This window comes from Oryx dammah, unplaced genomic scaffold, assembly GCF_014754425.2.
Source record: "Oryx dammah isolate SB20612 unplaced genomic scaffold, SCBI_Odam_1.1 HiC_scaffold_9, whole genome shotgun sequence".
NCBI lineage: Eukaryota > Metazoa > Chordata > Mammalia > Artiodactyla > Bovidae > Oryx > Oryx dammah.
The window spans coordinates 24,331,700-24,347,796 of NW_024070193.1; the positions used below are offsets into that span (position 1 = coordinate 24,331,700).

General features: G+C 40.4%; 1 protein-coding gene across 16 annotated transcripts in view; it reads right to left on the bottom strand.

The window, feature by feature from the left end:
- MAGI1 (membrane associated guanylate kinase, WW and PDZ domain containing 1) overlaps window positions 1-16,097 on the bottom strand; it is a 643,929-nt gene that overhangs the window by 25,861 nt on the left and 601,971 nt on the right. For 11 of the 16 annotated variants that reach the window (XM_040246596.1, XM_040246595.1, XM_040246594.1 and 8 more), the window contains 4 exons: window positions 10,137-10,353; window positions 6,455-6,538; window positions 3,592-3,683; window positions 1,098-1,290 (listed from right to left, as the gene is read on the bottom strand). In XM_040246596.1, the coding sequence (XP_040102530.1) occupies window positions 1,098-1,290; window positions 3,592-3,683; window positions 6,455-6,538; window positions 10,137-10,353 (586 nt within the window). The remainder of the gene's footprint in view (window positions 1-1,097; window positions 1,291-3,591; window positions 3,684-6,454; window positions 6,539-10,136; window positions 10,354-16,097) is intronic. The other 5 variants (XM_040246600.1, XM_040246598.1, XM_040246599.1 and 2 more) reach the window with 1 other exon arrangement.

The window sequence follows — 16,097 nt, forward strand, 5'->3', positions numbered from 1 at the left end:
CATCTCAAAAGTCTATTTCTGATTGCTCTTGGCTACATAGGGCACTACGTTATCCTGACACCATAAATGAGCTCTCAGGACATAAATGAGTAACACTGCTTTCCATGGCGGCAATAGGTAGTAGGGCTTTCACACTGGACCCCGATGTCTTAATTCTTTTGAAATTAATTATACACCACTGAAGTGAGTTCTACTAATTTTTCTTAAACAAGGAGCCAGTTGATTTTATTTGATAAGTAGCTGTTTCATTGGTACCATAGCTATGGAGAATTCATAAAATTTCATGTCATACTTTTTCAGTAATTCCACTGATGTAACATGGAATTTCTTTCTTCAGCATTCTGGGTTGTCTCAAATACTTGGAGGTGGGGGCTGCCAAAAAAGGTGATGAATGAATGTGAAAGGAAGACACTCAATGGACTGTCTCAAATTGGCAGATCCCAACACAGAAGTAAACCATGATTGCCAAGGAGGGCAAGAAAGGAAGGCTAAAATCAGCAGACAGTTGGAGGGAGTAGAGAATTGCCAAGGGTTTTACAAAAGAGGTTATATTTGAGTTAAGAATGTATAGGACTTCCAGGTGTAGAGGAAGAAATCAAAGATAACCTAAACCTGGCTAGCCATTTGGCTTTCTTATAGAGAAAAAGTAAAAAGTTAAAACAGTTTAATACATATGACTGTCAACAAGAGAGTAACTTTTTTATAAGCTTATTTGGCAGCATGAAACTGATTTTTGCTCTCTTATTTGGGTGCTACAATTCACCTGTCACAGTGACCTCTTTTGTTGAGAATTCTCATCAAATGAAGACAACGACTAAGTTCTGGTTGGCAAGGGGATGGAGGGACGTAACATATATATTCAACTAGCTTTCCTCTAAAAGCCTTTGTTGGATATGCATGGCTGGCACATTACAGTACTTCTGAGTGACAGTAGTTTTGCAGGGTTTGAGAGAAGCAAACCATCTGGAAATTCTGTGCTTAATCACATTTGCAAACATTTGCTAAAATAGATGCTTGAGGAGGTAGACACAGGAAGGGGGCCTCTTCTGTGCATAAAGTGACAAGGCAACGTCTAAAGGAATGAATGAAAACCATACCCGCAAACACCACTTTACGCCGCACTGTTAGATTGACGTGGCCTTGCTTGGCGGCTTGTTGCATAAGCTGGACCACAAGCTGGTGTGATTTTCCAATGACTGGTGTCCCATCCACACAGATTAATTCATCCCCAGACCTCAGACGGCCGTCCGTATCAGCAGCACCCAGTGGTACGATGTGACCAATATAAATCTGTTGAGTAATTAGATGATAGATGAAACACTAACCTTTTGGTTTACTATTACAGGCACACCTTGGTGATATTGTGGGTTCAGTTCCAGATCACCACAATAAAGCAAGTATCACCACAAAGCGAGTCACATGATTTTTTCCCCCCAGTGCATACAAGTTATGTTTTCCCAGCGCTACTAGTGAAGAATCTGCCTGCCAATTCAGGAGACCTAAGAGAGATGGATTCAATCCCTGGGTCAGACAGATCCCCTACAGAAAAAATGGCAACGTGCTCCAGTATTCTTGCCTGGGAAATTCCATGGACATGGGAGCCTGGTGGGCTACAGACTATGGGGTCACAAAGAGCTGGACATGACTAATGCTCAAACAAACACAGATGCTGTAGTTTAGGAAGTGAGCAATAGAATTATGTCTAAAAAGATACATACCTTAATTTAAAAAAAAAAACCTTAAGTGTTAAAAAATGCTAACCATCATCTGACAATAGAAGGTTGGCACCAAACTTCAATTTGTAAAAAAAAATGTAATTTTTGCAAAGCTTAATAAAACAAGGCTTGTCTGTGTAACGATGGCCTTCATATCTCTGAGCAAAATTCAGTCCATTCATTTGCGTCTGCATCCGTGCCCCTCACTGGGTTCTAGCTGCTGTGCTAGGTGGTACAATAATTCTTAAGTGGTGGGAAAAAATAACTTTTTGTTGTTTGGTTCCCTGACATTTATCTGTGGTTTGCTGATGACTCATTCCTTTATCCCCTTTGCAGAAGTCAATCATTTTACTCCCTTCATGGGCAAAACTTTTCTCCTTTTCTATCTACTTATAAGCCTTCTATTCAGAAAATTCTGCTAAGTATAACAGTGATACAACTTTTCTTTAAAGGTCAGCATGTGCCTAGCAATAGGGAGTGCATGATAAATACTGTTAAACGAAAGGGTGAATCAAGCAAAGTCTGGTTGGGCATCCCTATTTCCATAGTCTATAGCACTGGCATGCAGAGCAGGTCTTTATATTTAGTGTCTTGGTAGTGTTATATTAACCGGTCACTAAACTTCACAGCTGGCACAGTGGTAAAGACTCTGCCTGCACTGCAGGAGATACAAGAGACACGGGTTCGATCCCTGGGTCAGGAAGATCTCTGGGAGAAAGAAATGACAGCCCACTCCAGTATTCTTGCCTGGAAAATACCACAGACAGAAGAGGCTGGCAGGCTACAGTCCATGGTGTCTCTAAAAGAGTTAGACACAACTGAGTGACTGAGCACATCACAAACTTTAGCTAAAACATCTGTTTTCGTTGCCTTCTCACTAGGTAATAATGCAGAATGGTCTTTACAGGACATGTATCTTTTACAAAGAACTTTGGTAGAAGAGCGGTTAAGAATACGGAATCACAGCCTTTCCAGTCCCTCCATTTACTAACTCTGTGATCAGGCAAGATCACATTAATCTTTCTGTGTCTTTATTTCATGATTTGAAAATGGGGGTAAATTCATAGATTTGATGCATACATGAGAAGGATATATGTTAAAAGCCTTTAGCATAGCAACTGGTACATAGTAAGCAGACAAGAAATGATAACTATTTTTATTGTGATGAGGAAAATCTGAACAATACTTATCTTTAGTTCTTTTTACCCCTTTCAAAAGAATCTCACGGTGGTCTGCTCAATGTATTCTAAAGATGAGGCCCGGAGAGATTAAATGTCTCCTGATCCTTGTTCAGGGTTCTTTCTCTAATTTTGTAAAGAGAGTGGTCCTACTTTCTCTAATCTTTCATAACGCCTTGTGAAGTGCCTTCTATGTCCTGGCTACTCAATATACATAGCCAACGGCCTGCTGGCAGATTTAACAGAATTGCCCAGAAGGATCAGGCCACTGTGTTCTCAGGTGATGTCTATTCCTATTTTGCCTTTTTTGGTTTCCGTTTTCTTTGATAGGGAGCTACAGATGCTGTAGCTGCCGCCCTCCGCAAACATGAACACACTGTTTTTAGAAAGGATCTAGTCTCTTCTTCCTCAAGACAGAAAGAGCGCCACAAAACCCAAAGAATAGCTCCCACTGGTTAAGATGAAAGAGCCAGAGAAGATATATATATATATATATATATAACAGAGTCACTTTGCTGTACAGCAGAAATTAACACCAACATTGTAAATCAAACTTTTTTTTTCAAAGATGAAAACAGTTTTGCGTGTACCTATTGGGACTCAAATCTTGGTGATCTGTCACTGCTGCCAACTGGTTTTGAATTCTTAGAAATTAGTACCGTGAGGGACAGGATGGGGCAGAGAGACAAGAGACTCACAGGTTCCCCTGGTTCATTGCCACCCAGAATCCTAAATCCAAATCCGGTCTCTTTTCTCCAGAGGAAGATGTCCTGTTCTTGATAATCTGGAACTGCAGAGAAGGGAGAGGAAGAGAGAGATTATTTCTGTGATAAAAGGAATCAGAGCCCTGAGGCGAAATAGTGACAGGACCAACACTGATGGTGCTCGAATGGATGACAGTTTTCAAACACAGACAAGCAAACAAAATAATCTGGACGGGTGAAGACGGTGCGCAAAAATAAATGGTGGGGACAATCATTGAGCCTGAAGTGTTGGTTTTTGTGTTTTTTTTTTCCAAAGGACTAATCACTGTTTGATAATTCCTCATCAAGAAATTATCCCTGATGAAGGCTGCAGTCAGTGCTCGCCACTCTCCTGGGTATTGTTGCAAGAGGAATTTAGTACATTAAAATTACCATGCTCTGCACCACAAAGTGGCTGCCCATATCTGAGGAAGGAGTTCATGCTAAGTCAGACTGACCTCTGATGCGGAAGCTGGGGACGAGGATTCAGCAGACCTGTTAAGTGCCGATGTTATCAAAAAAACAGCTTACGGCAAAAACTATTTAAAAAAAAAAATCACTTCTGTTTTTCCTTAAAGTAACCAAGACTAGCACACTGATAATATGATCTGTTAGATAATTTTTGCCAAACGAGTTACTCTCAAACATCCTAATGTTTCCCAATTTAGAACATTTACTATGATTTCACTACTAGTATCAAAAAGTAGCCAGCCTTCTATATCCTTAAGATCAATGGTGACAACAAATTGTTCTATGTAAATGAACCATATTTCATCACTAAATGAGTTTTTTACTCCATGATTTGCCTATAATATTTCAACATTTTAAGTACTAATGTACTATCCAATAACTTGATATTTTACTTTCAAAATGCAGCAATAGTTCAGGGTTTTGAAATGGAAATCTCATTTTTTGTTTAAAGAAAAGTAATTTCCATAAGACCATGATTACTGTACATGAGACTGTCCTATACATCATTATGACTTAACTAAGGTAATAAAAAAGGGTTATTCTTATTTAATTCTTACTTAATATTTTAGTGTATTTGTAGTGTGTTTTATAGTCTATAAAATGACAAATCTTTCATTTAAAGAGAAAAAAAATAATTTAGTGGCTGTGACTCCTAAAAGAGATTTTCAAATACTGCTCTGCAGAATTTCTGGTTTCTTTAATTCCTTGGCTTTGGGGCTGAAGGAGTGTGTAGATACTAAGAATTTAGTTTCCATCTTCTCTGATTTTGTACAATGGGATAGGGAAGAAGAAGGTGGTTGTTCAGATTTCAAGCAGGTGACAGGTGTCCCATTTTGGGGACTCACCCATAAGCTTAAAATGTACAGTGAATGAATATGCCAAGAGAGAAGAAACTAAATGAACAGGTAAATCCAAGTCAGAGGAGTCTGAATCCAATATTTGTGCTTGAGCTACCTTAATGCTGTGCTTTCAATGAATCTTCTTATCTAACGCATTTTCATTATAATTGCCAGGGCTAAGCTGTAAGACGCCGTGGTACATGGAGTTAAGCTACATCATAGTACTCCCAGAAACACAATTTGAGAATAATATTTTCTTGAGTGTACTAAGGTAACAATATTTTCTTTCTGTTTGAGTAGCTCGCTAAAGAGTATTTGCTGTAATAGCCTCATTGAAACAACAAATTAAATCAAGTTGAGTCTCCGTCTTAGGTTCAGTCAAGCAGGAGGATTATTACCAAAATAGACCATGGGTGCTTTCCAGCCAACACAAGGTTCTTGGCAGAGTCTGCCTGAAAATAGCTGAACTTTTCTGCGAACAAGGAAAGACCTCTGCAGAGACCTCCAGCCCAGACCAATTCTTATTTTTATTGCAGCATCATGTAACACCAGAACACTTGCCCATCCTATAGTAACACAAAATGTAGCAACAGACTTAGGCTTATCAAACAGTTTAGCCCATTGGCGGGGGGAATTGTTCTCAGAAATAAGCAAATGGCAAATTTACTTAAAGAGCTTCCGAGTGAAAATGAAGATGCCCAATGACAGACCCCAAGGATGCAGAAGGTGCAAACAATGAACCTTCAGGAAAACACACACAAACACAGATAAGTTACAAAGAAAGTCTTTTGGCCCTTGAACTTGAGCATTTTGACAATTATATTCTTCCACCAACCAAATACCATGTACCAAATATAGAACTTTGGTGATCAGTCAGTACTGAAACATATTACAAAATTATTTTATCTTCTTTGTCCTTTGCTGCCACTTATTCCCAATGGCATTACAGTTTTAAACTACTCCCCCAAAATGTTCTTTTGTTCTCTTCTTTATTTCAGGAAGATTTTATTAGAATTAAGTTTTTAGGAGGTAGCAGGGTAGAACCAACTTTCTGATATTACTATCGCCTCCCCCCCCCCCCCAGTCTAAATCAAGAAGAGCTAAGAAAATCTCGTCCAGCTCTCTTTACTTCTAAGCACTGGCACAGGGGACAGGAAGAGTAGCTCATTTCCTTTGTAATTCCACCAACAACCCAACAGAGCAGTCAAAAGACTTCCTTTGATAATTAGAGACAATGGAATCACCAGGTTTGCAGAGAACTCTCCCGGTGTCTCCATTACTACAGACACACAACTTATTTGCAGACTCGGTTACAACATGCTCATCACTTTTTACTTCACCTTGTCTTTGATCTAGGCTTGGTCAACAAAAAAGTCCCGAACACTTCTGTTCCTGGCATCCCTCTTTCTTCCCTCCTTTTTCTGAGTTTCTTCCCACCCCCAGACCAATGGGAACATCAAACAGGATGAATAATAATAGAGAAATGAAAGTTTTCAGCAGATCCTTACTCTGACATTCTCCAAAATTCGTGGAATTGATTTCTCTCTCTCTTTCACCCTTGCTCAATCCCGATGCAGGCGAAGGTGACATAGCTGGAATATTAATGTCACAATTTTGCAAAGCTTAATGTATGTGCTTTCTCTTACTTCATTTAAATTTAGTTTTGATTGATAAGGAATGTGCAGTTAAGCTTTCACAGTAAAGGTCAAGGCTGCTGTGGATTTTAAAAGACTATAGTTTCAGTCTTTTCTTTTTCATGGTACTTTTCTTGTCAAAAAGCTAGAATTTACAACAGTACCATTGAGAATTTCATAGAACCAGCATTACCATCTTAAGACTTTCCATTTAATTATACTCTAAAGTACCCATTCTCATATGACCTTGTTTGAATCAAGTCATGAACCTGAGATTTATCTAAACCACTTATTTCCTTTTGAAAAAATGTAAGAATGCTTTTGTCATTTAAAATAGTGTCAAGTTTCTGATGGGATTAATTCTTGGACTAATACCTGTTCAGATGTATTCTTGGCAGTTCAACCAAAATACTATTTTAGTGACACAAGTCATCAGATCTGGCTAAGAGTTGAACAAATACACAAGTAAGAACTGTCACAATAGCTCTTAAAATCGAGAGCTTCCAAGCTTCTTAAACCATGATAAAGGAGCTGTACACCAATCTGAGATCAGTAAGCATGTCTCTCAAGGGACAGGTGTACGCTGGTTAATATGACAGCTTTGTCATTTTTTCTTTCCCAACTCTCTTGTGAACAGGTAAAGTTTCAAGTGAAAGCTTTAGATTTTCTTTTGTAGTAAACACTAGTGGATACCAGCTGCTCTTCCTGAACATTTACAAATAATTGACTTCATTAATGTCATTTTTTAAAGATATGCACAACTGCCATGTAATCTAGAAAAAATACAAAACAGTCAACGTGACTTTTAAGGGACTTCCATGATTGTTTTTAACTGAACATTTAAGTTTATCAAAGGGATTTATTAACACATCTGTAATTCAGATTGATTCATCTGGACACTGCTGTTTTGACAGATGGCCATATAAAGAATGTGGTATTCACAGCATTCAGACCATGTGAAGGAACTGGATCAGAGACTTGGTTAAGAATCTTTACACTGCCCTTCACAATAAAATAAAATATAAGGAAAATGTATTTCCCCCTCAAAAGGGGGATAAATTAAGGGTACAATGAAGGTGCTACCGTTGACTTTAATTTTCTTGTTTTTCCTGGAGTACTTTGCCTTGCGGGGAGGGGCAGGAGATCACACCTAATGAGGCTACATGTTTTAATATTTCTTTTTTTCAAAAAAGCAGATTAAAAAACAGCCTGTGGGAATGGCAGAAACTGATCTGGAATAAAGCAAAATACTGATTAAAAGACAAGACTAATCTAAGTTCATTCAATAGGTATTGTGAAGAAAAAAAAAGTCTGTGATAGATACTGAATAACTATCATGGAGAGAGAAATCTTATCATTACCCTCATTTAGTTGTGAGGAAGAAATCCATGTGAATTTTAACATCAATTAGGTTCTACAACCACTCAATTATGGAGCCTCTAATCACCCAAAAAACAAACAAACAAAAAAAAACCCCTGCTTCTCATTTGTGCTGCCAGATCCTACTCCTTAGATGTCCTAGAAAGTCAAGGCCTAAAGAGGCACCATTCCAAATGTTTCAGCCTGCTTCTTATTCTAGGTTTAGAGCAGCTGGCTGTGGCAGAATTACAGTTTGTTTTCTTTTTTTTTTTTTTGGTGAAAATTTTTTAAAAAAGTAAATACCAAAGTCTTGATATAATAAAAATACCACTTGATATAACAGAAATACATCAAGGTAAAAATGGCATTTGAGCTAGAGCCTCGTATTCCTTGGGTGTGTTAGAATTGTCTGTCAATCCATGTAGCCCTCACCAGCACTTCAGAACACAATTTGTTTTACTGCAAAAAGATTCATACATGGGAAACTCAGTCATAAATGTGTACTCTACTGAGAAAAGCAGGGACATGGTCAATAAAGCGGTATCTCCACCTCAGCTGAAGTTGGGTCATTGCTTGGAGGAGCCGTGTGCTTGGAAATGTGAACATACTCCTCTTTGAAAAACATTTCTTCAATGAAATCATTACAATCAACGGGAAGACACAGTGAGAACAGACGCCAGGCTCATGCTTAGCAATACTGCTTACAAAGGATGCCCCAAATGGAACTTCATTTCTTCTGGCCTGAAGTCAGGCATACTCCAGGGGTCTTTCTAGTCCAGAGACTAAATAAATCCTTCTCAAATTATCGGGCTTTTGCCAGCATAGTGAAGCCTTAGCCAAAAGAGTGTACTTAATTCCACATCTTACTATAGTGAGAAGGTAATGATCTCTCTCCCTTGAAGAGGAAAAGGAGACAGACAAACCCTGGGTAACTTCTAACACTTGACCATCACCAAGACTGCAGACAGGCCTTGTGTCCCCTAAGTGCTGACTTTCACCCAGCAGTGTGGCCTGCTTTCAGACAGGGCTGCTGGGTTCACTCCTCTGTCCGCTTTGGGTCACAGAGGAGCTGCTTCAGCCAGCCAGGGAACTGCTTCCTGGCCAAGTCCAAGGGGGTGGGCAGCAGGCTGTAGCACTTCCCATACCCTCCATCACCTCTGTGTCTCGCCTCTCCAGAGGGCTGTACCGAGAGAACCCCAGCTGTGACTCCAAAGGACACTTGTGCTGAGGGGAGTGGGGGCCAGAAGGATGGACAGAGTGATTCCCTTCTCTATTCCAATTTTAATCAGACCCTTTAGCAGACCCTCATTAAACATGCTCTCCTATCCCATGACAACCTAAAGTGCATGTACTTTATAGTTACTTTATCCTGACCACACGTATGAAAAAAATGTCAGTAAAATCAACAGCTAAAAAAAAGGGAGAAGGGGTGTCTATTTGCATGCCCTAATATTAAAGCATTTTTAGGAACTTGGATTTAGTAAGATAAATGAATATTATTTGTGGTGAACAGTCTTTGGAAATCATCTCATAATAAAAAGCAAAAAAGAAAAAAAGTCCAGGGACTATTCAGTTTATCAGAGCCAATAAGACATCAGTAGCTCATATTTATCAAAAAGGTGAAGCTGAAGGAACACACAGAACGACAGTATAAACAATTAAAGCTCAAATACCCACTGCTTTTTTTTTCCCTTTTTGAAGGGAATGTTTAGAAAGATTAATGACAGTTTAAAACATTACAAGTATTCTTAAAAACCAAGAGATGACTAAGAAAGCACTGAATTTCTTATTCTCTTGTGATCCACACCAATCGTATTTATGTTCTATTGTATATGAGAGCCCTTTCGCTAGACAGGAGCTCGAAAGAGGCCACCATCTCCATGCAGGGAAGCATTGATGAGGCAGTAGCTCTTATCTGCCACTTCTTCTAACAGAAAGGAAAAATAAATCCATTTTCCCCCCAGGCCCTTCATCTAATGACCATCCATGACTACCCCACCCCGCCCCAACAGATGACAGAACAGAGCCTCCATGAAGGTCCAGCAGATTCCATCACTGCTCTGAGATGCTGCCACCTTTCACCTGGATTCATCTCTCTCCTGTTCACACACTGACAATCTATTCTCAACAACCCTCAAGACAGAGTTGGAGCACCCAGATGGGGTCCAGGCAAGACAGGAGCCAGGGTGCTACTCACGTCGATTTTCATACATGCTCCTGGACTGGGCCCAGATTTTAAAAGGATCTGGTTTCTTCTGCCCAGAATTGTCGGTCTGATCTGGAGCCGGGGCCTCGGCGGGTGGGAGCTCGGGCAGCACCTGTGTGCTGTGGCTGGGGGAGGCAGTGTGCAGGCTTCGGTGGCTGGCAACACTATGCTGGGAACTATTCTGGCTGTCTTTTCTTTCCAGTGGTTGCTGAAAGGAAGCAAGTGAGAGGGGCAAGAAGAGAAGATTATTATTGGTTCTCCGAGTGGGTGTTTTCCATCAGCTTGCTTTTGTTCACCATTTCTGTGCACACATACATAAATTTATCAACAACATTTTGGCTTCCACCTTTGTCGGGCTCATGCTGAATGCAGATAAATCTCCAGGTGATTGACAGACAGATAGAGGGGTGGGCCAGAGAGAAGGACATCATCACAAAACATACCGCTTTCAGGGCTGGAGCAGAAAACAAATCCCATTTTCATCACAGGTTCTCAGCTAAGACACCAGGCTTGTTTATTATGAGATGTATCTGTGTTAACATCTTCATTTTTTTTTTTTTTAATTACAAAGAATTTTATTCAGGAGTTAAATCCTTCCAGCTTAATACTTGCATAAACATCATCATTTTAAAATCAAACATCTGACAGAAAATATCATGCGTGGTTTAAATAGAAGGCTAAAATACCCAAGAAAGTAAATCAGGGCTAACAAGGTTCCTTCAGATCTTGTATGTTCCATCTTTCAATAATAAAATACCCAACCTCTAGTTAAGGGTTTACTATCAGTCTTTTTAGTCTGTAACAAACAAGGATCAGATCTTTAAAAAAAACCCCATACCTAGCATTATACTTACACTTGCAACTATTGCACTCAATAACTACTATCTGAAGAGCTCTCATAATTCTTAGTGAATCAGTTTTGCAGGCATCACATTTCACCTCTGATCTCCTGATAACTACTCCTGGTTGAACACCAAGATCCAACTTTATATATGGAGCCCTTCTTAGATGGGCTCTGACTTGTCCATACTCTAAGCAGTAGTCAAAGGCACAGAGTTTCACTTGAATTTCAGTTAGAATGAGCAAGTTCCTGTTCCTTAAAATATGCTCAGCAAAAGAAGACCCTTCCCCCATTTTACGAGATGCTCTTTGTAGAAAGGACCACTGAAGGGACAGCAAAATCTAGTGGGAGGAAAAATACTGGATGGGAAGTAAAATGATTTCTGCTCTTATTTTCTCCAACGAAAGATGTGGTAAGCCCAGGTGTGTGTTCTCCTCCTTCAAACGAAAAATCCTCGGGTCCTGTCTCTTACAGCACACTGTCACTATACTTGCAGTAAAAGGGCATCTCCAGCTTGTGTTATAGAGTCTGTGTAGCCTATCAAGTAGCTTATAAGATCTCTGACCTAGACATTCCAGTTCCCTAATGTTCTTTAGAGTATCAAACTCTTGCCTTTGGTCTCACAATCAGTCCTATCACATCCTTCTTCCTTGCTCTCTCCCCAGAGAGCCTCCAACTCCGATTCCCATCTCAACAGAAATTTCCAAGACCCCTCTCATTTACTTCTTAGGTCCCTCTACTCCTTCCCTTTCCAGTCCTTGCTTTGAAATACACATCAAAGTAAGGTCAAGGAGGACAAAAACTTAATTTTCCCTTGAGTGTTCCAGATTATAGATCTGAAGATAGGTTTTAGCAAGGATTCAGAGTTGAGGAAAATAGGGAATGTGTTTTATGAAGGTAAAATACATGCTTTAGAATTATACTGGGTGTGGCCTACGGGAGAAACTTGAGGAACATATTCTAAACTAGCAAAGAAGTCTTGGTAACCAATGGTATGAGAGGCTTAATTCACTCAGACTCAAGGGAAAAGCTGATGAAGAGGTCAGGAAAACACACCGGCAAGGACAACCATCACCATTACCCCACATCACCATGTTCCTTTTTGAGGACCAAGGGCTCAGCTCAGACCTGGATGGGTCAGCATTCCGAAGACTTGGGACAGAACCTGGTTCTTCCAACTTCCAACAATGCCCCCCACCAAGGTGAATTCGGCTCTCAGGGCCAGGTATCCCCTTTCTATTTCCTGAAAAGGTCAATACTGCCTTCTTGCTTCCCCTAGAGACATGCTGAAGATGTTCAGAGTCAGAAAACTGTTAATGACAGATACAACTCCTAACCCCTTATACACATGTATGGGAATTTGTTTTTCTCCTCAATGCAGTCTTTACAAGGGTCTCCATTATAAACAAATATGTGCAGTGTCAGCCCATTTTGGGTGTGTACACATCCCAGCATAAACAGAAAATATATTGGATTCGGGGGGAATTTTTCCCCCTCTTGTATTTTCCTGTACTGCCTACTTCTTACTTGCATAATGCAGAGAGAATGTTTTTATAATCCAGACCAAATGTAAACCTGTTTTCATTTAGAAATGAACCTTAGTAAGGAGAATTAATGGGACTGTAACTTTCTGCTTTTTACAATTTGGAAGCGTTTTGTTTCCACCCTCCTAGAAAGGGATGGGGGAGGGGGCTTCCCTAGTGGCTCAAATGGTAAAGATCTGCCTGTAATTCAGGAGACAGGGTTTGATCCCTAGGTTGGGAAGATCCCCTGGAGAAGGGGATGGCAACCCACTCCAGTATTCTTGCCTGGAGAATCCCATGGACAGAGGAGCCTGGTGGGCTGCAGTCCATAGTGTTGCACAGATCTGGACACAACTAAGTGACTAACACGTGGAAGGGAGGAAAATGACATTTTAAAAGCAAAAGCAACATGTATATTACCATATATAAAAGAGACGACCAGTCCAAGTTCCATGCATGAAACAGGGCACTCAAAGCCGGTGCACTGGGACAACCCTGAGGGATGGGATGGGGAGGGAGGGAGGAGGCGGGTTCAGGATGGGGGACACATGTACACCCATGGCTGATTCATGTCGATGAATGGCAAAAACCACTACAATACTGTAAAATAATTAGTCTCCAATTAAAAAATTTCAAATTATTTTAAATAAACTTAATATTTACATTTTTAAAAAAATAAAATAAATAGCCAAATTAATAAATAAGTGAAAAACTTAAATAAATAAAAGCGAAAGCAAACAGTTCAATAGATGAAGAACCTCTTACCATTAGAGTTGCCTCCCTCTCTTCAAATGCCCTCCCTTTCCCGGCTTTTCAAACAAGTAGCACATGCCAGATGTGCGTTCCGACCATTATCACCAAGTTCAGTTCACGGTTAGAGTCGGACTTGGGCTCCGGAAGCTCTCACATCCTTTGTACAGAGGCTCCTCTTCATGAAGCCTCTCTGGGACCCTGTGAGGTCCACCGCAGGATTACCTGAGGGAAACCTCACACCCGTCTTCCTCCTGTCCTGGGGCTACTGTGTAACCTCTCGAAATGTAACCTCTTCCAATCACTGTCTCTTCCCGAACAAGAGAAAAGTATCTTTCCGGCAGCCCTGTCCCACTGAAACAGTTTGGACATTTCTCCAACAGAGAACACATGTGCTCTCACACACATGCCCACAAAGGCATGCACAGAGATTCTGCCCATCACCTCAGGGGTTTCCAAGACCCTCTGATGGCCATCCCAGTGTAACATCTGACATGGAGGACCTGGAAATCTTGTGTTTAACTGAAGAGACAGCCTCACCATAGCCAAAGAGTGCAAATGAAGTTTACTGGAAATGGCTTGGGCCATTTAAAAAATTTTATCACCTTTTCTCAACTTTCCCATAAAGGACACATTTAGGTCCAATTTATCACAAAGTGACAGATATGATCTGGACTGAGTTTGCAAAACTGCCTTTCCATCAAACTGCACCTCTGCATCCCCTTTGAATCCCATCTAAACTTTGTTCCTAAATGTGGAAAATCAAAGCAAAGCAGCATCCTGAGAATATGCTCTAAAAACTACGTCACCACTAACCTATCACTAATTGGAATATTCTAACCTACCCTCAGGGGCTAAACATATGAGCATCTGGAAGCTTTCTGGACTTTTCCCTGATAAGATTTAACCTTGCTTTATGTTTCTTCTCAAGTTCAATTATAATAATGACTTAATTTGAAGATGCATTCTGTATTTAATATCTTGGCACCTCATCTTTCTGAAGCTATGTTTGGTGGGTATGGAGAAGTTCAAAATACGCCTTTTTGTTTTCTGAGAACATGTTAATTAGCTATGACATTGTCTTTTATTTGGTTAAGGTCCAGAACTGTCCAGGAGAAAAGCAATGTTTATATAGCTCTCAAATTAAAGTCATTTTGTTATCCCTTCCAACAGTTTGGATTACCTCCCAGAAGACTTGGGGCATAAGAACAAATTCACTTCTGAACTTGTTATAACACAGGATCTGACTTGCATCAGAAAGATGCAAAGATAGTATGACTATCTTTCACCTCATTTTTCTAGGTGAGAAACTGGCCCCCAAATAAGCATTAATAGTTAAAGATATACTTTTAAGGGCGTCCCAGGTGGCATTAGTGGTAAAGAATCTGCCTGTCATTGCAGAAAACATAAGAGACATAGGTTGGATCCCAATCCTCCCCATTATTCTTGCCAGGAGAATCCCATGGACAGAGAAGTCTGGTGGGCTACAGTCCATGTGGTTGCAAAGAATTGGACACGACTGAAGCTACTTAGCACCCACACACGCATACACTTTCAAGTCTGCTGAGTAGTTCTGTGCATGCTAGAACATGGATGGTGCAAACACCCAGAACAGCCCCTCTTGAGTAAATACCTGCCATACATTTATTCCCTCATCCAATAAATATATACTGGTCACCTGCTGTGAGCCAGATTCTGAAAGATATAATGTGTAAGTAAGAAAGAGGTACTATCTGAGAAGTTATACCTATGTATCTAGGGGAGGTGTGCGTGTGTGTGTGTGTGTACATGTGTCTGTAGATGGGTATTAATCAGATAATCAACACAGGATGATGACAACATACTGCAACATTCTTTAGGTAAGTAGTAAGGGGTGGCTTCTGGAAGAATATTCCATTGCTGAAAGCAGCATGTGCTAAGTCTGCAAAGCAAAACAGAGCCTAACCTGTTAGAAGAACTGAGAGACAGCTATGGAGGCACACTGGGGTTGGGGCGCAAGGCGGGTGCAGAGGTGGCTTGAGATGAACTTGGAGACCAAATAATTCAAGGGCCTTGTGGGCTACTTTAAGGAGTCTGGGTTCACTCTCAGTTCTGCGGAGGAAGACTCCATTAACAAATTAAAGCAGGGATGTGCCAAGAGCCAACTTATTTCCAGAAAGTTTGGTCTGGCTACTACCTGGAGAATATGTGGGTGGGGATGGGAGTAAAAGCAGAGCACCAGTCAGGAGGCTACTGTACAGAACAGTGAAGGACCGAGGGTGGTTTACACCAGAGGAAAAGCAGCGACAAAGGGGAGAGACAAGTAAAGTCAAAAGACATTTTGGTGCCAGACTGACAGGCATTGCTGAAAGCTTGAATGGAGGAGAAGACGAGGAGGAGGAGTGGTTAGGTAGAGGAAAAGGAGATCCTAGAGACATGGATATCTACCCTTAGGTCTCCAGCTTAAATAAACGATTGGAAAGGAGTACTACATATTGAGCTGAATATCTCCAACACAAGCTGTTAATGCTACGTGGACATTTTTGGAGCAAGATTTTTTATTTCTGAGTATCACATCAGGGCCAACTACGAAGAAAGAAATGGGTTCAACTTTGAAAACTCCTTGGAAGTCCTTGGCCACACACTAGCCTTGAACCTGTGTCATAAGACCTTTGAAAATAACAGTGAACCAATCTCCCTAAAACGAATAATTTCCTTATTACTGACAGGCCAGGGAAATTGGAAAGATGCAATGGATTTTACAAATGGGAATGGGGGAAAAAGTCAGCTCTTTAGTATTTCACAGAATGATTTCAAAGTGGAGGTACTTATAAAGCGAGCTGAAAATATTTGCTCAGA